Below are 24,731 nucleotides of genomic sequence, written 5' to 3'. Positions count from 1 at the left end.
GGAGGCCCCAGCTGGGCGCAACGCCCTAACCCTTCCCCCTCCCCGGCTCCCATGAAATCGGGAATTAGTCGAAGCGTTGCTGACGACAAGTCAGTGTCTGTGTGTCCCAGGCTCTTCCCAGGGCCCGACGAGGACCCGGGGTGAGCAGAGACAGAGACACAGACACAGCGACCAAGGGATGGGAGCTTTGGGGGTCACTGGGGGCAACCTGTATGTACTGCTATGACCTATCACCCTAGCAGAGATCAAACTCGGTCTTACCCATGGCACTGTGGGAGAGTGAGTCGTGTTAGTCTCTGATGGGGCTGGCATGGGTCAGCAGAAGGGACAGTAGCTTTACTGCCGTGTTATTTTTACGGTCACTCCGAGTGGATGATACATCTTAACGGTTAAAAAAAAGATGCAATAGTTTGTCTGTTGTGGAAATGACAGCAAACATTACTGTATGTGTGCGTGTGAGAACACAGGAGATTATTTACTGTATTCAACAGTAAACTGTACCAATTTTGTTCTAACAAATAACAAATGTTATCTGTAATTTTTGTGCCTGATTGTTCAATTTGTTTTAGCGCTAGATTACATCATGAAGTGTTACAAAAGAATTTAAAAACAGTTACTGATCTGAAGATGACACTGAGAGTCCAGATGTTTATGTAAAGTCTCAAGACGTTCTATCTAAATCTGATTAGGTAGAGATTTTCTTTTCACCTGTATAAATGGTACAAATGTCTTGAGTTTATTTATTACAGGTTCTTGAATCATAGTGTCAGTGATTAAGATTATAATGTTAGTATTGTCAGTGAACATACATTTGTGCGAAAGTATAGAATATGTTATTTAAGATCTAAGTTACGTTTTTGGTATTTAACCAGTGCTCACATGTAAGAAAATGTCTTAAGTTACCATGAGTGTGTCAGTTTTATTAAGCAGTAAATCAGCACATCACACTCCGAAAGGTAAAGGAGCCAGAAGGAGGACACAAGAACAATTAAAAGTAGAAACAATTTTTTCTGAATATTTAGATATACTAATGGGGAACTGTTCTTACCTTGGGATTCTCCAGGATGCCAGACTCATAACTGCAAACAAACATTATTAAGAAAATTACAGTCTATTTAATTCTGAAAAAAATAAAGCATTAAAACAGGAACTAAAGAAGGTAAAGAAGGTGAAAGAATTCTACCCACCTTATGTGCATGAGGTTGGCGTCCATGCTCCAGGGGGCCTGAGGAGTGACAGGCACAGGGATGCCATGTTTCTACAGTTTGACAAAGAAAGCTGCTTTGTTACAAACTGTTTGCTTGTAAGCTACCTGCACCTGAAGGTTAGAGACTTCAAATCACAGCTGTACTTGTTGGACGGAGAGGTTAAAATACACGTGTTTCCCCACACTGCTTTTTCGCTTTAAGAGTCAGCAATGAGAAGACCAAAAAACAAATCAACAAAAAAATGAAAGATATTTTTTATATGTTCGAAGGAAGAGTCAACAACTCTGTGTTTTTTACTCCAGAGGCCAGAGAGAGAGTGGTTTTGTTTAAAACATCATGACCACCCTCTAGTGGGAAAAACTGGTCCAAACCACCATCTAATGGGACCATAAGAACAAACTGCCAATGATGCATGTGTGGTCCAAATAACATAAATCTGAGAACAGTTAAGTTAACTGTAAATATAATCATGACAAGGAAATTAAATTACAGACAAAGAGTAGGGATGTTAAAAGAAATTGTATGTATTTTTCACAATAGGCATCTAAATTCCTGAAGGGATTCAATTTTTTCTTCGAAAACCACTTGGCTTTTATTAACACATATGGATAACATTTTATTGATCCCAAGGGGGAAAATTAGATGTTACAGCAGCACAAGAAACAGACAAGATATACATTAGAAAGGGATTAAAAACTGAGCAAAGGGAATTAAAAATTGGCTCTAGCATAAAACAAAAACTACAGATAGACAATAAGTGCAGGAGAGCATTCAGTATATAAAAGTCTATACAACCAATAGATATGATAAAGCTCTATACAATACGATACTCTAGGCCAGGGGTTAGTGACCTTTACTATCAAAAGAGCCATTTCTGGCCAAAGAAGAAAAAAAAACTGTCTGAAACATATTTGAGCCTCACGATAAAGGCAACACAGCCTTTTAAGTCAGATTTAGCTCATCAACATTACTAATAGGTCTAAATGAGCATTCATTATTTGTTTTAGCACAAGGTGGTTGTTCCGCAGTGGACTATTTATGATTACTTTGTACTTATACTTTGCAGCATTGCCAATGAAAGCAAATGAATTTGTCCATACATTATTAAACTCTCTATTTGACCCTGAGACTTTTCCCTTTTTGGATTTGGAATCCACAGCTAGCCAAGCTAGGGAGACTCAAAACTACTGCTGTCATTGCTAGAGATGTTATAGAGGAAAAGGCACTAGGCCACAGACATATGACACACATTTTAGCTTTGTAATCGGAGTATAGGCTACACATTTTACAGTTGAAGAATGTAAAAATCACTTTAGGCCTACAACAATAAATGAAAATTAAATTGTTAAAAAAATATGGGTTATTCATTTCATATAATTTTCTCTCAAAGCCACAGAGAGCCACTGGAGAGGGGCTAAAGAGCTGCATGTGGCTCTGGAGCCGCAGGTTGCCTACCCCTGCTCTCAGGGGGATATTTCTGTTATAACATAATCACTGCTTTTCTTTTCTGTCACTATAATGCTGAGGAATCCTGCTAAATGCTCCAGACAAAACAAAAGTCTTCATACTAAAATTTCAATTTATCTTGTGCCGTTTGGACATTTTATAGACCAAATCAGTAATTCCAAATCACTGATAGATTTATTAACAACAAAATAAATTTTTAGCTGGCAGCCCTGGACACCACCAAACTGAACTACAGATTTTGTGATTTATACCTTAACAGACTGACGGAGTTACCTGTGCATATTCCATCAGGTCTTTTCTCCCCCTGAAACGGTTGTAAAACTCAGGGATCCTCCACGGAGCGATGATCTGAACAGCACAACCAGAGAGAGTGAGAGAGTCGGCCTCATTTTCAACAGATGTTGTGTCAAACAGTATAAGCCATAACCTCCATACAGTTTAACAGCAAAGTTACCTTAACTTCGGGGTAGAGGGCGTAGCATGTGAGCTCAAAACGGATCTGGTCATTGCCCTGAAAAAAAAACCCACATACACAATGGCTCAGCTTTATGTACCACATGTGAGGTGTGATAGCAGTGTTAACAGTTTACACAACAACAGTAAATGAAAGTGTGCATGGTAAAGCTTCAACTAACGACTATTTTCATTCTTGATTAAAGTGTTGGTCTGTATAAAGTGTCTGAAAATAGTGGAAAAATGCCCCTTGCTATTTCCCAAAAAAATTTGACATATTAAAATAATTCGTTTGATGCAACCAACTGTCGAAACCCCCAAAGTCTTCAACTTGCTATCATATAAGACAAAGAAAACCATGAGAAGACAAATCAGACTCAAAAATTACTCAAATTACTTATTAAAATAGTTGCAGATTGCATTTCTGACAAATCGACTAATCAAATAATAGCTTAACAATTCAGTTCAGTGCACACTGGTTGAGCCGTGATGTTTCCCGTGACTGTACTGACATGGGACAAATGCAATGACCAAATCCTGCTTTAGTTTTTATTTCTATATTTTCCTGCACAGTGCTCTGTCACTTTCTTCATTAATCAGCTTCAAAATAGAAATAAAAATCTATAAGGGAGCAAGCCGCACTGTCTTAATTAATGACCACATATATATATTTAAAAAAATAAAAAATAAAAAAAAGTTACAAGTTAAGTTATTTGAGGTTTGTATTGTACCAATATAATGCGGTATCTGTCGCCATCTACAGGTGAAATGTGGACACTGCATTTCAACTAATACATTTTATGTGGAAAAAACAGGAAAATATACGTAAATATACTGTATGATTAACTGTATATTAAAAAGATTTTTTCTAAATTTGATAATGATGATAATAATTAATTGTAATTATGAGAGCCTTGATAGCGTTAACACTTGTCCAACTTGCACAGCTGCAGCGTAAACAGCACTTTATCATGAACAGAAGTTATTCTGACCAAAAGAGATGAGATGTAGCGAAGCCTTTGACCAGTTAACAACAAATATAATCATACTACTACAATTATATTGTCATTTTGTAATAAGAAAAATGCAACTCCGGTCTGGGCTCTGCATAGGACCACCCTGAACTATGTTTTTATCTTCAAGAGCACTTTAATATTCCTCTGGACCACACAACATGTCAGATGGACTTGTTGTTTCTATTATCTTCCAGTTTTAAAACACTTTAGACTACTTTATTTAACTTCCAGCTGTAATTTTACAATTGAGAATGGCCTGTTTCACAGCTAATAAGGGGGTCAAACATGCCAGATTATCCTAGTAACACATGAACATGTTGAACATGTCAGGAAGGCATACAGATCTTTGAAACAGGGTATCTATCCACAAAATGTACTTAAATGACAATGTCACAGGGTTAAAAATAAAGTCCTCATATCTAGCATGAAATTTAGGCTAATTTTCATCAAGTCTCATTCACTGCAGAAACCTATTTGATAGGCTTCCAATGTGCAAAAACATATTTGCATTTTCCTTTGAGCTGCAGTGACTCATTTCATTTAGCCCATGTTTCAGTGCAGTGTGAGGGAAAAGCGCAGGCAATAGAGATGATAACATCGGTCTCAGATTTGCAGGAAACATCTATTCTCTTTTAATGAATGGACCACTAAAGAGAGGAAAATTACAGTTTCTGAATGAAGGAGTGCAGAAACAGGCCTGAGAAGGGACACTTTCTGACTTACTGTTGCAGTTTGGTTTAAAACCAGTTAATGTTCAACCCTGCAAACACAAAATTTTCATGTCCAGACTTTGGACGGTGACCTAGTTCGTTTGTGTTTTGGAAAAACTGGCTGTGGCATCCTGCGGATCAGGAATGTAGCATGAAACCACAGTGTCAAGGGTTTAACTGCAGGAAACTGGTCTGTAGTTTTGTATCATTTCCCAAACATACTTTTTTCTGCCCCAGCCCTAGAATAAATGCAAGAAAATGTAAATAATTCTATTAATACATTTAATTTGCATCTTGGATTCAACCATAGTCAGTAGTCTCTTGTTCTATGTTTACCTTTCCTGTGGCACCATGGGAGACAAACTGGGCACCCTCCCTGCGTGCAATCTTGACCTGACGCCGTCCGATGCAGGGTCGTGCTACCGCAGTGCCCAGCAGGTATCGGTCCTCGTAGACAGCATTGGCTTGGACTGTGGGCCAGATGAAGTCCTCCACAAACTCAGCACGCAGGTCTTCAATGTACACCTATACATCAACAGATGTCAGGACACAGAACAGGGCTTTATGTTATTCTATTCATCTCTGAGCCATTTTTATGTGGGAAATATTTAATGAATTAGTTAGGATCTTTCCCTCTAGGGGAAGAAATAACTGATGATTGTTTGCCACAACAAAGGCTTTGTCTCATACTGTAAATATGTGATGGGAGTGCTCTACAAGAATCAGAATAAAGCAGCTACTGATTTGCATTTATTTCAGCCTGCTGCGTTAAAGAGGCTGGAAATTTGCATTTGGTCATTATCAATGTGTTCTAAGGCCATAGAGGACATTTAAAAACACTTATTTATTCGTGTAATCAGCTGCTTTAAGGGAGCTCTGACATCTGATAGGATAAATTGAATTAGATATCTTACAGCAAAAAGATGAATCTTTAGCCTTCTCATTGTCAGTGCTTCCCACCAGCTCATGATGAATGCAAAATATTCTTTAAAAAAATACCAATAAGGGGCACCCTAGAGGTTAAAGCACCAACCATGAACCACAGCATTCCTGGCTTGGACCTTTCAACCATACATAGAAAGGTCAAAGCACCTTATTGTTCTCCACTATTCTCTCCACTCATTTCCCAAAATTGTTTGTCAGTCTTAGAAAAATGCCTGGTAGGAAGACACAGAATCACTGACAGTGCACTTAAAGCAACATCACATTTCATTTCATCTCTTACCTTCTTTGCACCGAGGCTTTCTGCCTTTTTCTGGGCAGCTTCAAAATCCTCATCTTGTCCAATGTTGGCCTAGAAAAACACACAATAAATTGCACATCAAAGTGACACAAATATACTAATTTTCGCAAATATATGTGCAGCTGAACCTACATCAACACAAATACAAACTAAAAACCTTGCAGTTACATCAGTTCAGAGCTCCTGTGAAATAATATGCAAGCCCTGTACACAAACATGCCAGCACATGACTTTGCGAGTGTTTGTTCTGCCGATCTTGTAATTCAGATTGCACCTGTTGAGGAGGTGCAGCAACAACCTCACAGCGAAAACCAAGCATGAACACCATTTAAGGGCTTGAAGAGGCTGTCTGATCTCCTGAACCTACACTACACAGGGGACTGTTTTCCTGCAATGAGATGACAATGATTTGGTAAACAAAAATGACAAAAATCTAACACTAACAACAGAACTAACACTATACCGTGCACTTGATATTTTCAGTTCTTAATCATTTTTATTTGAGTGTCTCTCTGAGCATACAAGGACAGTAGATTAAGGGTGAGTCACGCTCAATGTTATGACTTATTAACAAAACCTATCATTATGACATTCCAGTAGTAGCTACAGTGTAAACTTTTTTTCCATTACTTGTGAACTGCATGTCTGCATGTGCAGTATCTACTTTAATTTAACATACAGATATTAACATCCCATATTAAAAACTTAATAATTGCGTAATTATCAATTTCTGCCTGACTTCGCTGATGCAGTCTTCTCTGAAGAGTAGATGCAAGTGCATATTTTCACAAAGACAAAGAATTATGGATTGAATCAGTGCCTGCTATTCTTCTACTTCCCTGCCACAGCAGTGCCACAGCGGTGAACTACAGACAATCGCCCATCCCCCCACACTGAATCACAAAACCACTGAATGAGAAGTTAGACAACAAGAAAATCTGCTTGCTTTGCAGTTCTAAACCGCCCCAGGGCAGAAAGTAAATCCAGCGAGATTTGCACTGGCATTATGAAGCCAAATCCTGTGTGGTTTGGGGTTAACTGTACTGTAGTTCTGACAGGATTTTGGGAGAGGTAGTAAAAAAAAAATCCTACATGCCTGAGACAAAGACAAGACAAACTGTGTCAGCTGCTAGAAAACAGTCAGTTATAACACAACAGAGATGTGTGACATGCAAAAGCAGCTGTTTTGAAACTAAGACACCTGTTGCACACACACTAGTCCTTAAAGCTTACCAAGAATGTGATCACATCGTAGCCCTGTTCCTTCAGCCAAACAAGAATACAGGATGTGTCCAGTCCACCACTGTAGGCCAAAACCACTGTACCTTTAGACATGACGATGGCAGCTCAGTCCGACAGGTAGAGAAGCTGTGGAGTGGAAGCAGAGAAGCGACAGCAGAGAGGCAATATGAGTCACCAGCCTAGGTGGAGTTGAAATGTCAATATTGACATTTGGGACAATATGGTTAAATATCTAATCTATAACAATGTGCATGGCAAGCAACTTCAATAGCTTCATTCATCATAGAGCAGCACAGCTCCGGCACAGGCCCTGAGGCAGCTTGTATTTAAAATATATGATGATCATAGGGAAATCAAATCAATTTTTACAATCTATTTGACATTTAAGTAATTCATCAAGAAAAAAATCCAAACATTTCCTGCTTCCAACTTCTGAAAAGTGAACATTTGCTGCTTTTACTTTGACACCTGTTTTACACCTGTTGAATGGATGAAATAAGCAGTTTGACAATGTCACCCTGGGGTCTGGGAACATGTGATATGCATTTTGCAGTAGGTGCTCTGCTCTCAGAATGATAAGATAAAAGTGTTCTAACAATGAGGTAGCACACTGTGTTAAGTGGCAGATATCCAAATGGATTAACAGTGTTACATATAGCTAAAAAAATTAACGTAATCTTTATAAATGCAACAGGTTGTCAATTTTAATTACTTTTTACAAGATAGCTTACATCACATGTCCCACTTGAAAAAACAGAGAGTTCTTGTATTTAAGCTGCAAAAAACCCCCCAAAAAAACAAACAAAAAAAAAAAACAGGATATCAACAGTTTCCTTCTTCCTGAGTCAAACTCCTGAGCAACTTATTTGGAGGTGTGTGACAAAATGTGACGCCCCTTGGTTCCCAATCCCAATCTATGTTTCGCACCAGAGGAAGTGGATACAAAACAATTCAGCCGAGTTTTCACATGGTAAAACTGCGTTTTCAGAGGAGCAACAACAACACCTGTGCCCCCCGACACGCACAACTGAGATTTGTTTCAGTTAGTGTGTCATGTACAGTGATGGACTGGCCATCTGGCATTTGGGCAAATGCCAGATGCCAGGCTAAATAAATAAATAAATCAATCAATCAACCAATCAATCTTCTCTTGGCGGCCCAAACATTTTTATCGGCCACAATATACATATAAGTAGTAGCCTAAATATAATTTTAAATAAAGATAAGTGAAATGGTAATATAAAGTGTTTTTGGTCATCAAGCATTTTCTCGCGATCATTGAGTGATGGCATTTTACATCTGACAAGTGACGAATGATGGGTAATGCACTCAACGTCAACGACAACATCACAAGAAGAAAAAGAAGGGTGGAGCGGAGAAAAGGAGAGAGAGAAAAAAGGAAAGCTATGCTCGCGGAGAGTGAAAATTAGAAAAGAAAATACCATACGATAAATGTGAGTCTTAAGAAGAAATTTAAAAGAAGACACTGAGAGACACATATTTATTTTTATACTCTATCTGTGCCTTAAGGATGAAGTTGTGTGGAGTTTGATTTCAGATTTTCGTGTTTTGGTAGACATAGAGCTAGTATTATTAACTGAGGTTATTAGTCTGGCCTTTGAACGTGCCTGAATTTATGTTGGTTTAGCTGCTGCCTTTTTATCTTGTGTGCTGTGCATTGTTGTCTACTGTACCAGTGCGATTGTAGTGAGTTGATTGCGTGATGTGTGTTCTGAATTTCCGCATTCTCGTCATATGGTTAGCTTTCCACATGCTCCCATGCAAGCCACAAATCAATTTTATCATTCATAATGACTGTGTCTGTATATCTCCTCTTCTACTGTGCATCAAGGCAGTGAGTGAGTGTGTGAGTTTCTATAGTTGTGGAACAGTCTGTGTCTCTGTGGCTCTCTGAAACGTTCTGCCAATGGTAGTGTTTTTTATGTTAGTATGTGTAAAATCATCAACCATAGTACCTAGTAATATGTGGGAGGGGGGATATGAGACACCACGCCTGTTCTTTCACAAATAAGGAACTGGTGATCTAAAATGACGTAAAAATGCATATTTTTTTTGTAAAATAATATGAAAATTTTTCACCCCTGGCTGGCCGATGCGCCGCCGTGGGACCTCTGTGTCAAAAATGCCAGGGCCTCTTTTTGGTCCCAGTCCGTCACTGTTGGCTTAAAACATGCACAGTGTTATCTTTTTCCTGAGTTAGCTAACCTAGCTACATTTTGCCTGGCACTACAGTGTTTAGCGACAGCTGTTGACCCATCCGTGCCAGTTGAGAACCTTCGCGACAAACCAGCCTACTAGACGCTGTCGCTGAGAGTGACTCATAAAACTTCAAACTGAAATATAAAAACAATAAAGTAGGTTATACTTACAAAATAGTGGGTTTTGTAAGATAAATAGACGTTATCCGGAGACGTTTTGTGCCGTTGCTCGGCTGAGGAGTGGAGGAAAGCAACAGCAGCGTACTCTTTTCTCTAGCTGCTGCGGTCTGACTGGTCCACCTCTCATTACGTCATCAATATTGTGTCCCCACGAGCCCCTAGATGTTCATTCATGCAGTCAGCGTGGAGAACAGGGTGAGGTGACGAAAGATGCACTTGAGTTGCGTTATGGGAATTGTAGAGTGCATACTAGGACCTTAAGTCAGAATATCCTGGCTTTGATTTCGACTGTTTCATCAATCTTTTCTTGTCTCTGTTCTGCAGTGATTAAAGAAGCATTAAGTAAGTAAAAGTACCAATGCATTCATGTGAAAGTACTGCATTACAGGTAAAAGTCCTGCATTCAAAATCCAACTCAAGTAAAAGTACAAAAGTTACACAAGTAACTGATATATTATTACCATATATTATAGTATCAGCAGGGGCGTAGCACCAAATTCTGAGCCCTTTGCATAAGGGTTCTCTGTGGGCCCCCCTGCCTTTCCGCTCTCGATCCATGTCTTTCTCACATCCCTTTTCCTTTCATTTCTCTTTTTCTTTCTTTCTTTCTTTCTTTCATTTTTTGGAACCCTAACTTCCCTTTCTTGAACCCATTTCACACAGCACAAACAACAACAACAACAACAACAAAACACCCGCTAACATCTGTTTAAAAAATAAAAAAAAATAATACAAATAGGAAAGGTTTAAATCAGCATTCACACCAAGTCAAATGACTCTGCAGTAGTTATGGGTGGCCTATATATTGCCCCTGGCTCCAATTAGCACTGATGGGAACACAACATCCGGGTGAACATGCTAAATTTAGTTCCTTTACCGACAAGATGCCATAATGCACAGCACATCATCCAACAACTTCCACCCAAGTAGCACTCAAACATTGTCCGAAATTAGTCTGCACTGAGTTTGAAACAAAGACTGAATAAGTTATTTATGTTACTTTTGTACTTAGATGGGATTTTGAATGCAGCACTTTCACATGAATGTATTCTTACTTTTATTTACTTAAGCTTCTTCAGCCACTGCTGAACAGAGACTTATTACTGCGTTTCCATAACAGAAGAGATACATTAAATGGTCAGAATTGGCATCTACAATTCCCATAATGCAACTCAAGAGCATCTTTCATCACTCAGCCCTGTTCTCCACGCTGACTGAATGATTGAATGAACATCTAGGAGCTTGTGGACACAGTGTTGATGATGCAATTTGAGCTGGACCTGTCAGACTACAGCAGCTGGAGAAAAGAGCATGCTGCTGTTGCTTTCCTCCACTCCTCACCAGCTGAGCAATGACATAAACGTCTCCGGATAACATTTATTTATCCTACAAAACCTACAAACCCTGTTTCAACTTGCATGGATGGCTAAGCTGCTGTTGCTAAACACTATAATGCCAGGTAAAAATGTAGCTAGGATAGCTATGGGAAATGAAATGACAATTTCACAATCTATTTGACATTTAAGTAAGTTAACAAGAAAAAAACCCAAACATTTGCTGCTTCCAGCTTCTGAAATGTGAACATTTGCTGCTTATACTATGATGCCACCTGTTTGAACGGACAAAACCAACAGTTTGACGATGTCACGTTGGGGTCTGGGAACTTGTGATGGTCATTTTGCACTTTTTCTTGACATTTTACAGACTAAATAATTAGAGGACTGGATGACACTTAAAGCAAATAGTTGCAGCCCTAGTTTTAGAGCTTAAATTAGGTGCTCTCAGAATGATCTACAGATAAGATGATAGTGTTTTACAGTGAGGTAGCACACTGTGTTAAGTGGCAGATATCCAAATGGATTAACAGTGTGATATATTGCTTAAAAATGAACGTTGCTCATTCTGTCTTTCTTTATAAATCCGATTCAAGAGTTCTTGTATTTTCTCAACACCTGGGTGAACATGCTAATTTTAGCTCCTTTACAGCCGAGATACCATGAAGCACAGCCACAAAATACCATCCATTTCCGCCCAAGCAGTGCTAAAACATCATTTGAAATTAGTCTGCACTGAGTTTGAAAGAGAGTCTGAATAAGTAAGAGACAGATAAAAAAGAAGAAACCACTGTAAAGTTTCAGATGATCTGTTTTCTGGCCTGTCTGTGACATCAAATGTGACACATGAAAAAAACACAACACACACAGTAAGACAGACTAACCCTAACCCTAACCCTGGAAAACGGGTATTGGGAAGAGACATACATCGGTGCCCCAGCAGCATCATCAGTCGGCTTTAGCTTCATTTAGAGCTAAATCTTAATGCAGTGGTGAACTAAACTGTTTTGCCTCTTGAACTTAAGAGGGGCCTCAGAGAGCTTTAATTACTTCTATTATACAAAGCTCAGTCATATAACCTATCTATGTAGTTAAGACATTTAATTCTTAGAAATAAAACATTGCACACAAAACCAAACGTTTGATTCCAGGCTATGGGGCTATGACAGGGCTGTGAGTGTGAACCCCTCCCCACATAATCATAATTAGATTGAGATGGAGCGACTTAAATAGTACAGTTAGGTATTTTAAGGCTTGGGCCCTTTTTTTGTGAGGTCCGCTCACCGAAAAGGTTGGGAAACTTTTGTTTAATCTTTAACGCTACAGAGGCTTTTAGATGTTTTGTATTGTACAATTTCGTAACTTCAGCTCTTATAATTCTTCTTATCCATGATTTCTCTTTTCTTTCAGTGTTCCTTGTGAGATTTACGGCAGAAAAACACATTTTTTTTTTTAATCTCTGCATACTTGAAAAGGCTCATGTGTCTTTAAAGACCAATAAACATAAACAACTCCATATGCCCAGTGAAAGCTAGTCCTCATTTATTCAACAGAAAAATATGAGTCCCTACAGCCCAAACATCTTTAAACAAACATATGCAAAATGAGGTTTGGAGAGGTGCACATTCAAGTTTTTTTCAATCACTGGTTCTCAACCAGGAGTCCAAGGACCACTGGGATCTTTGAGGGAGTTTTAGGGGGTCCCCAGAAACATGGCGAATGTTACTTTTCACAGTTCACTATATAAATTAGCTCATGTGGGTCAGAGTCGTAAGAGTGACCAGTCTGATCATAGGTTTTACTTCCAACATGGATATTTCTTCAGCTGTAGTTGACAACTATAGAATTCTGGTCTAAATCATATAAAATCTTTTCAGATGCAGGTCACTTCAGCCAAATCTTATCTTATCCGTGACCTCATATGGATGAATTTAAGGGTCCTTGACACAAACAAGCTTGAGAACCACTGTTCTAAATCAAAGGATGGCTCTAAGGAAAATAACAAGGCTAAGAAAGGCCTTGATTTTTTTTATGAAATGATATAGAGGGTTTGTGTTTATTTCTTTAGCTACATTTCAAAGATGGGATACAAGGTGAGTTTGGATTCCTAAACCAGATCAACGTTCATTTCCTCACATTTCTATGACACACCTCTCTGCTTAGGTCGACAACATTGCAATAACATCTTCATCTTCTAACCGCTTCATCCTCTTGAGGGTCGCGGGGGGGCTGGAGCCTATCCCAGCTACATCGGGCGAGAGGCAGGGTACACCCTGGACAGGTCGCCAGACTATCGCAGGGCTGACACATAGAGACAAACAACCACTCACACTCACATTCACACCTATGGACAATTTAGAGTGACCAATTAACCTAGTCCCCAATCTGCAAGTCTTTGGACTGTGGGGACATGCACTGTGAGGCGAGAGTGCTAACCACCACACCACCGTGCCGCCCCATTGCAATAACATTTTCCCCCAAAAGTCTTAAAATAATTTTAGAGAACTTGGTCAGTTCATGCTAGTAAGAGCTGTTTATTGAAGTTCATGGTAAAAGTTCTATGGTCGAGTAGCTCTGTTGATCAGAATTTCTTTCAGCAGGTGACACTGTAAACAACACACAAACATTTTTTTTGACATCAACAACCACCTTCAGATGTATGTAGCAATGTCTTTGTCCCATATCTTATTTTATCAGTGTGGCTTGAAATGACGAAATGCTCCATTGCAGTGAACATTTACCACAGTAGTCCATTAGAGGTCAGTGTTTGCTCAAAGTCTTTGACCTTACAACAAGCTGATTCCACCACCTGTCCAGTACAGCACTTACATGTCATGTACATAGGTGTTGGTTCATGGTCCATACCTTGGACTGAAATCAGGTAAATGTTTTTTAACCTTTCATCACCATTTTCAGTGATACCCAACAGGTCCTTGCAAAGACTTCACTATATTGCATCTTCGTACTCGTAAGTAGAACTTACATGAATTTATCTTGTCCACCAAAAACCTTCAGCCTCCGAGAACATCGTAAGAGCTAAAAACCTTGACTGAGACAGTGACTTTATATTTCTGAATTTTTATTTCTTCGCCATGAACTTCCAAAATCAAAAAACAAATGATCAAAAATACAATATAAACTTCTGAAAATCAATACACTGAATATTCTTTTTTTGTAATTTTTTCTTACATAGGGCAAAAAACACTGAGCAAAGACAAAGTCCGGATGGCTAGTGACTCTGCTTAGTCCTCTTTGCTTTTCTAGATCGCAGAATATGGTGTTTCACAAACGTCGAGCCTCCCACCCCTGTTATCCCCCGATCATATACAGTTCACTAGTTAGGCATTTGCCAGAGACGTACAGTACAAAGTGCCCATTAACAAGTCCTGGAGCTAACAACTGTGTTGAATTTTTCAATCAAGCACGACTGCAATCCACCACTTTGTATACAATGTACACGTCCCCCCCTCGGATTCGACTCCCCATGAACAACAGTCAGTTGAGATTGAAGGTGTACAGATGAATAAAAGGCTAAGGTGTCAGGGGAAAAAAAGGAGGGGAGCTGAACCTAGACAGTTGCTGTCAAATCAGTGCCACAGTTCCATACGCTAAGTAAGTCTCAGACACTCCAAGATCCAACGGCGGAAACAGATCAGCATCCATGGGGGGGGAACCCAAACTGCTGCACTCCAATTTACCGGTTTTATATATAAAGCATCAACGTTAATTTATCGTAACTCATGGCATAAACTCCTGTAAAATATATCTTTTTATTCCTTGTGCACACAGAACAAATAAATCTTTTCTTCCATTTATCATCCATTAGTTGTTTACCTTGCACTTTGAAATACACTGGGCTTTTTTATTCTTGCTGTCTTCGAAAAAGACGACATACAAGAAGAGTTTAGAAAAAAAATCAGGCATTATATATATATGTTCAACTAAAAACGAAAAACAGCAGTTTGGAGGAATATAGAAAAAAATTGTCCATAGATGGGCGAGGTGGTGTGTGTCTGTTGGCCAAATAAAAAATAAGCTAGAAAAAAACAAGAACAAAACAAAACACTGTACCCTGGTGGGGACTGGAAGAGAGGGAGGGTCATGTGTCCCGGTTGGTGGGGGGAGTTAGTGGTGCTGTGCAATCCTCTATCTGTACCCCGTTTGCCTACCACTCCTTCTTTTTCTCATCCATGGACACTCCGCCGGGTCCGAGTGCCACCACCAACAGCAGACCACCGATGACGGAGGTGGTCTGGAAGAAGTCGTACTTCAGGAAGTCATGCATGGGTTTGTAGGCAGGGACGGTCCAGAAAGCGTTGAAGTAGACGTTGATGGCCAGAAGCCACACGACGAGGGTCAGTGCCGCTAACTTGGTTTTGAAGCCGATGGCCACCAGTATGATGAGCGCAGTTCCAACCATGTTCTGCAGGATCTGTGGAAGAATGTTACAGTAGGTGAGTGAAGAGGTGCACTTTTAGTTCACTTTTAGCACCTGTTTGTTCAATCTCCCCTCCCAAAAAAGCCTACTCTCCTTTGACTGGTCAGTGTTTTTGGGTCATCCATATCTGCATTCTTGGCATCTCTGCACCCAGGAACACCCACCAAGCGCCAAATGCAGGCAGATTTTCAATTTGGCGAGTAAATCTCAGAGGGCTACATGCCACACTGATGGATAAGTGTTTGTACCAAAACAGTCACATACAAGAATAAAGCATGTTGCATCTCTACTCATTCTGGTGTCATTTAGGGACACACTGCACTGTTGCTCCTCTGCTGTCAGTGACACAGACACACAGACACACACACACACACACACTACAGATTTGTTTTATGCACATCATTACAGTGCCATCAGCTGACTATCTTGAGCACTCCTAGTTTTGCCACACTGTTTACCATACGGGACATCAGCTGATCCATTAAAGTATCACTTGTTGCTGGTCTGCTGCTAGCTACCACTAATGTGTAGCCAAGGGTTATGAGTTGTGTCCATACTTATGACGGTAATAAAAAAATAACATGGAAGATCTACAGTCTGAGCCAAGATGGCAAACTCTTTAGTTCTTCTCATGCTGTCAACAGCAGCACATTATAGCTTCACTCCTTCTAATCTTACCTTTCATAATAAAAGCTCAAGACATACACACTACATAACTGCTTATCAGAGGGAATTTATTCCATATTTTGCTCTGACCTCTTCTTTAAGTTTATATTCAACATAATAACTGATTATCTCAATAAGATGTACCAAAGTGACATGAAGAGGCAATTTATAATTTTGGCCAGTAAAAAAAAAATAAAGAAGCTTGGTATGTGGATTTTTCATCTCCCTGTCACCTAGGCCAGTGAATCAAAAATTTTGGACACTGTCTGCACCGTCATTGCGTCCAAGACAAGAAAGACTGTAACAGAGTACAGCTGTACTTTTTAGTGCAAAAAAAAAAAAAAAATCACTAGTAAGAGCTTCTAAACCGAAATCTTTCAAAGCGGACATGTTTCAGCTGTAAAATGATCTGAAATTGGGTAGAAATTAAACAACATCGGTAATAGGGCTATAACAGTCTCAGAATTCTTTCAGTTGAATCAGATTCGTCCATTACAAATATTCAACGATTCAGGGTTTTTTTTTTCTCCATATAAAGTTTTAAACTTTGAACGGGGCTCAGTGGGACGTTCATTGAAACTGGAGCAAAAAATAAAAAATAAAGTAAACAAGCTAACAGCGCCAACGACAGATCGGAAATGTGCAACGACATTTTTTGCCGACAACAGATATCAAACAAAAGCGAGAGACTGTGTCGTATTAAGTATCTGTGAGGTGTAAATTCATCACTTCCAACCAGGAGAGAGAAGATAATGTTGTTTCCTAGCCTTACGATAGAAAGTTTCTCCTCCTCTTTGCCACAGCTGTCTGTACCAAAGAGAAGCGTGAGAGTCAAGAGCGCTCACTCCACAGCAAAATCTGGGGAACAAAACGTCCCCAGAAGTACGCTGCACTGCACACTAACTAGCAAAAAACCCCAAACAAACCAAAAACAAAACAAAAATAACTGGTGAAGTTATCTCAGTTGACTGAGGAGTTTCCTACTGACGATTTGAATATCCAACTTTCAAGGGGCAGCCCCTATCAGCAACAAACATTACATGTTTCCCTGATGTTAGCATGTAGCTACAAGTAGCAGTGTGGGCTGTGTAATGTAAACACATGTATATATACATATACATGACAGAAAATGAGAAAGAGCATAACAGGTCTCCTTTATGGATGAAATGTCCATCTGTGTTAAATGAGGGTTTATGTTGTCGTGAGTACTCACAGAGAAGAAGTTGGAGTCAAAGTGCAGCAGAGTCATGAACATCAGCACTAGCAGTACTCGACCACCCAGCTGCATGTACTGCTTTGGCGAACTCTCTCCCATGGAGGGGACTCCGGCAAACATGCTCTTTCCTTCCGAACGAGACTCGGCCAACAGCAGGAGCAGACCACCTCCGAGGGCAAGGTTTCTGGGAGAGGAGAGAGGATGGTTATTTTTGGACAGTGCCTGTCAGACACACAGTCAGACGAGCAGTAAAATGTCTTGGTACATACAGTACAGTCAGGTTTGCTGAGGCTGATCATGACCTTATTTAAGAGTGAAATGAGGCTGTTCAGTATGGTTTCAGTCTATGTTTTTAATTTTAATGAATGAATCATTTTTGTTATTAACAACCTATTTAATCATAAAATGAGAAGCGCCTTTCACAACACAGCTTATTTTGTTTTTGGAATTTCAATTCTGGTATTTAAATTCATTAAATTATGCATCAGTAATCAAACGTGGCATCTTTTTTAATCAGCTTACTGATTGCTAACCTTGTCTTTAATAACCAACAGCACATAAATAAAAAATACACAGAATGCAGAAACAGAAATACTACAACATATGCCCATATTTAAGGAATATCTCCAGTGGTCGATGACTCATCTTGCCTGTTGATGTTTACATAAATCACAGGCCGTGTTCACAGTAATTGTTGGTGTCTGCTTGACAACTGAGATGCTTTCTCTCGTACTACAATGGCAAATTCACATTTACTGCGGCAGAAAGGGCATGACATGCTGTCAGATTAATTAAGATAGTTCCAATCTATGATCATTACCAGTGAAATTCAAAACTGAACATCAGAAACCACCTGTCAGTGTGAGATTCGACAAGCATTATGCAAATAACATTCTGCTTCAGACCTCAGCAAACTGCCTCACACATTTTCTACCACTTATTTGTACATATACTTTAATTGGGTAACTGAAACAATGATCCCGGGTGGCCGATTATGTTCAGGAGCCAATAAACTGGAGCAGCCTGATACAGATATTCCACTGTTTTGTGCTGCACTTTAAACTTAACAGAGTGACACTTACCTCATCAAAAATTTGAGGTCCCATAAAATGCTGTATGCAACAGTCTGGTGGGGGAAAAAAGACACTCCAGATCAGCTACAAAGAAATATTATTTGTGCACATTAAAAATGTAATTACAGTAAATTTGTTCTCACCTGTAGCGCTATGATGCCAAATAGTCCAAAGCAGGCATACTGTACAAAATTTCTACTGAGGATGAGGACACAACCACCTGTTAGAAAAAAGATATCACAGGCATGTTATGGTCATTATGTTCACAACACACTAGGTTTTATTTTCCATTTTCCTTTTTACAGTGACAAATGCCATCATGAGCTATGATTTGCCATAATTACTATCATTTTTGTTTTTGTTTAAGTCAAACAATGAATTTCACTTGCTTGTGCATACTGTGTTTTTTGCAAGAAAGTTACACAGTTTACAGTATCAGGCTTATCAAAAGAATACTTCACCCACAAAATGTCCATTTGTATATGATTAACTTACCACATGTTACCGTGAATCTCTTATGACTCCACGGTGAATGAAGGCTCCAACAACAGAGAAATTCTTAATAAATTGTAGTCACTAGGCTCTGTGTTTAACAACAGCAAAACTTTATCAAAATGTCCATTTACAAACATTCATATGACTTGTGTAATATAATACAATTCTCCTTTATCCAGTCTTACACTCAGTACCTCCCACCTGGTACCTGGTTTACTAAAATGTTACAGTATAAAAACACTCCTGCCTATGAGTAGCGCACCCTGGGCGTGCCTGAGCACACGCATGCATATGAGCTCTGCTTGAGCAGAATTCAAACATACGTGCACGTCCAAGCACGCTACTCAGCCTTCAATGAGGCTGATGGTGAAGTTTTTAGCAAAAATGCATGTGTTTGAGAAGTACTGAGCATAAGACTGGATAAATGAGACTTGGATTTTACTGCACGAGTTGTGTGAGAGTTTGTAAATGGATGTTTTTTTTCCGTTTTGCTGTTGTTAAACACTGAGCCTAATGACTTCATTTCATGAAGAATGTTCACCTTTTTTGGATTCTTCATTCACCATGAAGGCATCCAAGAAAAACAAAATTTTCTTAATGAATTCAATGTTACACGGGGTGTGTAAGTGATATACAAATGGTCATTTAGTGGGTGAAGTACTCCTTTAAGAGGACAGCCGCACCGTGTTGTGGGTGCTGATTTGTCTGCAACAATTCTTATGATCATTTCATTTGGTAAACAAAACATGGCAGGGCAGGTTCATGGATTCATGATGCCAAACTCTGACTGTCAGCTTCAGCATGTCTCAACCAAACCATACCAGTGCCAGGGCAAATTTTCCATTCCCATCTGCCATGCTGTGGTGATTACAGTGTGTGCTCATTGTAGCTTCATATTGTGGTTCTTACATGACTAGAATGGAACTTGACATCTACCTGACATGTCGTCTGCTGGGTGATGCCTTCATCAGTGTGCTGCTCTTACAGCCAATATGCTTCAGAGTTCAAGGAACTATGGGGTGCGTTTTTGCATACACTGCAAAACTTAACTGATTTGGGGACAACTGGACTGCCTCTCGGCTTCCTTCAACAAGTCTTGTCAGTCTCCCCTGACCCCTCTAATCAGTAAGATGGTTTATAACCCAGAGGTTCACTGTGTTAGTGTGTATTACACAACTTTCTGACAAAATGTGTCAGAAATGCACTGAGCACACTTTAAACTTGTCATACATCTTTACCTGTTTTGTTATACTGATATTTAGCATTTTGTTGATGCTTTTAGCTTCCCTGTTTCAAATAAACATTAAAAACACAAACAGCCTTAACTGATTTGTCCATTTCATAATAGTAGCACTTTTCAAGCCACCTGCTTTGGTCACCAATTTGACTCACTCTTTTTTGTCACAAACCATCCAGTAATGTTACAAAAACATGTTACTTCCTACTATGATAAAATCTGAGTTGATTCCTCTCACCCCCTTTTCAATCACTTACCCAGCTGTCCTATGAGGTTAAGCAGCACAAAGCATGTCGCCAGGAAGTAGCCACAGCTCCACGTAGCCTCGATGTAGTCTCTCTGTTCGTTCCACTGGAACCACATGCGGATGCCGTCTTCCAGGAAGGTGCTGATGAGACACAGACGTGCCAGGTGGGGCAGGTACTGTTTGGTTACCCGCAGGAACTGGGCAACAGAGAGGAGAAAGAGGATATATGATTGACAAGAAAAAGGGCAGCCTGAAGTGCAGAAAAGAAAAATCAAAGGATGTGGTTTCTGAGGCGTTCCTGCTCTCATTTACAACAACAAAACTGGGTCAGTTAGCTGTAACACAAGTGAATTTAAACAAAAGTCCCATAAACAATAATATTCTGACCTGCTTCTCAGACAGATCTCAGAGTCTAAAATTACGTGAAAGAAAAGAAGTCATCAGGACTGTCTGCTACTAATTATTATTTACATAAGGATAGGAATCAACCCACTAGTCATTTGAATGCAATTGCCATGATAACTGACTGTCGAAACAGTACTCACTTAACGCTGAATTGCAGCCTTGGATAGGCCTTGCTTAAATCCCAAAGCAGTCCTACTGAAATAGTGTGAGCCCTTGTACAGTAGGAGAAAGAGTATGCAATCACCTGAAGCTATGGCAGTTGGAACTACCTGTGGAGCGAGTTTTTACTTTGTTTTAGTGAGTAAATGTGCATTAAGTATGTACACAGTGTTGATCTGGGTTGTTTTTTCTGTTTTCCATTTTTAAGACTAGACTAGTCAGGCAGCTTTAGCTGCCATCAGTACAACAACAACTCTCTCTAGAAAATCTTTAAAAATAAAAAAGAGGTCATAGTGTACATGATGTTCTAACCCCTCCAGATACTCATGTTACATATTCAAGCAAAGAAACGAGAGCTACAAAGGTAAACCGAGTGATCACATAACAGGTTTGAACAAAATGAACTGATTTCAAAAGTGTAAGATGGCAAAGTATGTGCATGGTGGGAGTTCTGTTGTGGTCCACAACTCTCAAGACAATAACAGGCCTGAGCCTCCCTGTACTAATCCTAAATGGCTTATTGTATTATTATGAGTCGCTGAATGTTTAAGCAAGAAAAGAAACTCGACCACAATCCTCCCTCAAACATGTTTCATGAACGAATCCTCAGTTACTACAGTGACACAGAAGAGGTGCAGTGACCTGCCCCACACCCCGCCTACTCAGCAGTCCACATCAGCACTGTCAGACCTCGGCAGCCTATCAGCATCCACCAACTCCCACTATGACTGCTATGTGGGACATGAATGGACCAAGTGGGAGCCAATCCGAACAAGCCCAAGGTCGCTGCAACAGCCTCGAAATAGACCATTTTGTGGAGTAATGTGTAAGTAGCATGTTTCAGAACCCCGTAGTGAGGGATGTGCTGTCAGCAGAGTTACTTAAAAAGACAACCAAGGTTCCCCTTTCTTAATGCGTTACAATAAACAGCATGCGTGAAAGGAGTGTATAAATCAATCAGTTGTAATTAGATTAAGGAAGTGGTGCATTTTTTGGGGTATGTGGGCTAATTTTGGTCAACACAGCTGCTATAAACATAAACTGAACTGCCTCCAGGACTTCATGTTTGAACTGTCAGTCCTTCCCCAAGGCGAGAGCCAACATTAAAAGTTTGGTATGTCCTGCAAAAACACAAGGCCATGAACCCAGCACACAACACTACAGCACACATGCCTCGTATGAGCCTGACTACAGTAACTTATCATGAGCAGAAAGCACAAGACACAAAAAACACATCTCATGGGCTTTTCACAGTATACACAGGAACATGGATCAGAGGCAGACCTGACATCTGATCTTTACAACTCAGCTCAGCTCTTGTAGATGAGTGAACTGCCTGTACTCATGTAAGTGCAGCAAAAACACCTCAGAAAAACAGATATAAGTACAGGAAGGCAGCTGTAGCATGTATGATAATGTGAGGGTACAACTCATGTCCAGTTTTTGGGTGAGCTGTGTGATGAAGCAGCTCTGTCAAGGCCACATGCAGATGCTAAGTTACAGAAAACCAAATGCTCTCCAATTTACAGATACCCTGTAACACTTAGCCAAAAGCAATGCCAAGCAACTGTGGTGCTAAACACAATATGAGCAGTAAGTGTTAGCTAATAACTTGAGAGTGATTTCACAACTGCTGTCTGGCACTGTCTGGCTGAGCTACACTTCACAAACCAAGGGATACAGACAAGCTAACTAGCTGGCACAATTAGGTACACATTCATTATGTATACCTGTTAACGTTAGTTTGGTTGGTCGGTGCCAAACAGATGTTAGTTTCACTTTGTCGGTGTAAATTAATAATGCTAGCTAATCCATCTGGAGACACATGACAGCACCAAACACCTTAACCATTTGTCATTGTAAAACACGAGTTAATTAGCTATCCCATTAATCCAAGGTTATGTTAATGCTGTCAACAAGCTACTGTGGACGTGTTGAAACAATATTTAAAGCCGTCACAACGCTAAAGGAAACACTGAAGAGCCTAGCTCATTCTGACACAGACTAGTTAGCAGCTAGCATGCTAACAGCGGCTAGCGTTAACAACTGCCGTGCTAGAAATTGAAGTTACCTGGTCCGCCACGTCTTCGGCTGTGTTCATGAGATCCTCCTGCCCCATATTTCTCTAATATCAGATTTTTAATAATTTAAGCTCAGCGCAACACAGTTTAAATGTGTTGGGTTTTTCGCAGGCTGCCCTCGGACTGCTCCTCCCCCCGTTAACGTTATTTACTTGAAGATTTCCCGACCGCCTGTGGACGCAGAGAGAAAGGCCGCCTCCGCCCCACAATGCCCCGCGATTTGACGAGAGACACAGAGCCCCCCTACATGGTACTGCAACCGCTGTATGCCACGTATACTGATCCGTCCGGGGGCTTGACACGGCTACACAGCGGTGTACAGGGGGTTTACACTTGAAAAGTAGCACAAAATTAAACTTTCAACTCACCTGTGTTCATCTTTCACCTTAAACTGTGAGACATGTTCATGAACAAGTCTTCAACAGCTGCACACTCTCATGTGAGCAGCTTTTAAAAGATGGTTTCATTTTTACTGACTACTACAATCTGCACAGCTCTCTTAATTTAAAACACATATTTCACATGTAATTTGATATAATTCTCATATAATCAACTATACGCTTTTCTAATAACATTTATATTTATGAGTACTTGTTTTCCTTCTCTCTTGCGGTTTATTGTTATGTACCAAGATACCAAGACAATTTCCTTTTTTCATTGGTGAATTATGGGACAATGGGCCCCTGGACATAGATATGCAGACGGCCCCACCACCTCTCCTACATAGCAGCAAGACAAACATTTTAAAGTTGTTCAGCCCCTTTTTTTGTTCTTTCTTTCTTTGTCTCACAGTGATTTTGGGTCTCTTTGTAGTTGCTTTTCATCTCTTCGTAATAATTTTGTGTCTCTGTGGTTATTTTGAGTCTCTTTGAAATTGCTTAGCATCTCCATAGTGGTTTTGTCTCGCTCTATGGTCCCCCTTTTCGGTATCGTGTGTCTCTTTGTAGTCATATATTGCTTTGTGATCATTTTGAGCCTCTTTGTAGATGCTTTGCATCTCTGTAGTCATTTTGTGTCTCTTTGTAGTCCCCCTTTCCATTGTTGCAACTGTTTTACATCTTCAGCAGTTGTTATATGTCTCTTATTAGTTGTTTTATGTTTCTTTGTGGTCATTCTGACTCTCTTCCTGGTTGGTATGTGTCTATTAGTAACATTTTGCAGATGAAAGTCACTTTACTTATATGTCCTTAAACTTGGCAATAAACCTAATTCTGATTCTGAAGTGCATTTAAATTATGATTATTATAGGTTCAGAATTTGTGTGCACTTAAAAAAATTACTGAATGCATTAATAAATGAATGAATACATTATAAAAAAAGAAAGGGTTTTTTTCATGTAAGTAGGAGCTGCACTACTTAAACAAATCACAAAACAGGTAAAACAAATAAATACAGAAGCTTTAATATCACACAACCTTCAGCCTGCAAAAGTATGGTTTTCTGTTGTGTTTAACAACTTAATCCTCACATTTTAAGTCTAGGACTAGACAAAACACTTAACACGAACTGTGCATACAGTACATACACAGGTGAGTGAGAACCAACATAAATATTCTTGATAAAGTGTCGAGGCAGCGTTCTCTCTCCTTGCCATTAATCCTACAAAGCTCTGAAACTCTACTGGAGGCAGATATTCCAGCAT

At 39.7% G+C, this 24,731-nt stretch overlaps 2 protein-coding genes across 2 annotated transcripts in view; both read right to left on the bottom strand.

Moving 5' to 3' along the window:
• ass1 (argininosuccinate synthase 1) overlaps positions 1–9,857 on the bottom strand; it is a 30,158-nt gene extending 20,301 nt beyond the window's left edge. Inside the window, exons 1-8 of the mRNA XM_049603877.1 lie at positions 9,730–9,857; positions 7,331–7,465; positions 6,080–6,148; positions 5,191–5,379; positions 3,130–3,186; positions 2,949–3,023; positions 1,188–1,258; positions 1,049–1,079 (exon numbers count right to left, since the gene is read on the bottom strand). Of these exons, the coding sequence (XP_049459834.1) occupies positions 1,049–1,079; positions 1,188–1,258; positions 2,949–3,023; positions 3,130–3,186; positions 5,191–5,379; positions 6,080–6,148; positions 7,331–7,432 (594 nt within the window). The 5' untranslated portion in view covers positions 7,433–7,465; positions 9,730–9,857. The remainder of the gene's footprint in view (positions 1–1,048; positions 1,080–1,187; positions 1,259–2,948; positions 3,024–3,129; positions 3,187–5,190; positions 5,380–6,079; positions 6,149–7,330; positions 7,466–9,729) is intronic.
• Positions 9,858–14,823: 4,966 nt separating this feature from the next.
• Positions 14,824–23,302, bottom strand: surf4 (surfeit 4). Its single transcript, XM_049604385.1, has 6 exons — positions 23,080–23,302; positions 20,455–20,641; positions 18,609–18,685; positions 18,475–18,518; positions 17,390–17,576; positions 14,824–15,504 (listed from the first exon to the last, which is right to left on the bottom strand). Exons 1-6 carry the CDS (start codon positions 23,125–23,127, stop codon positions 15,238–15,240), a joined length of 810 nt encoding a protein of 269 aa, XP_049460342.1. The 5' UTR covers positions 23,128–23,302; the 3' UTR covers positions 14,824–15,237.
• Between the last annotated feature and the right edge of the window lie 1,429 nt (positions 23,303–24,731).

This window comes from Epinephelus fuscoguttatus, linkage group LG18 (assembly GCF_011397635.1).
Source record: "Epinephelus fuscoguttatus linkage group LG18, E.fuscoguttatus.final_Chr_v1".
Classification (NCBI taxonomy): Eukaryota; Metazoa; Chordata; class Actinopteri; order Perciformes; family Serranidae; genus Epinephelus; species Epinephelus fuscoguttatus.
Note: the sequence above shows the minus strand (reverse complement) of the source record. Positions and strands in the feature narration are given on the sequence as shown.

Bases quoted from the DNA above. Each gene is read 5' to 3' on its own strand.
- surf4 (XM_049604385.1), bottom strand. From the start codon at position 23,127: ATGGGGCAGGAGGATCTCATGAACACAGCCGAAGACGTGGCGGACCAG. The intron at 18,686-20,454 runs GTAAGTGATTGA...TTTTTCTAACAG, and splicing joins TAACCTCATAGGACAGCTGG to GTGGTTGTGTCCTCATCCTC. The intron at 17,577-18,474 runs GTAAGTGTCACT...CTCCTCTCCCAG, and splicing joins GACCTCAAATTTTTGATGAG to AAACCTTGCCCTCGGAGGTG.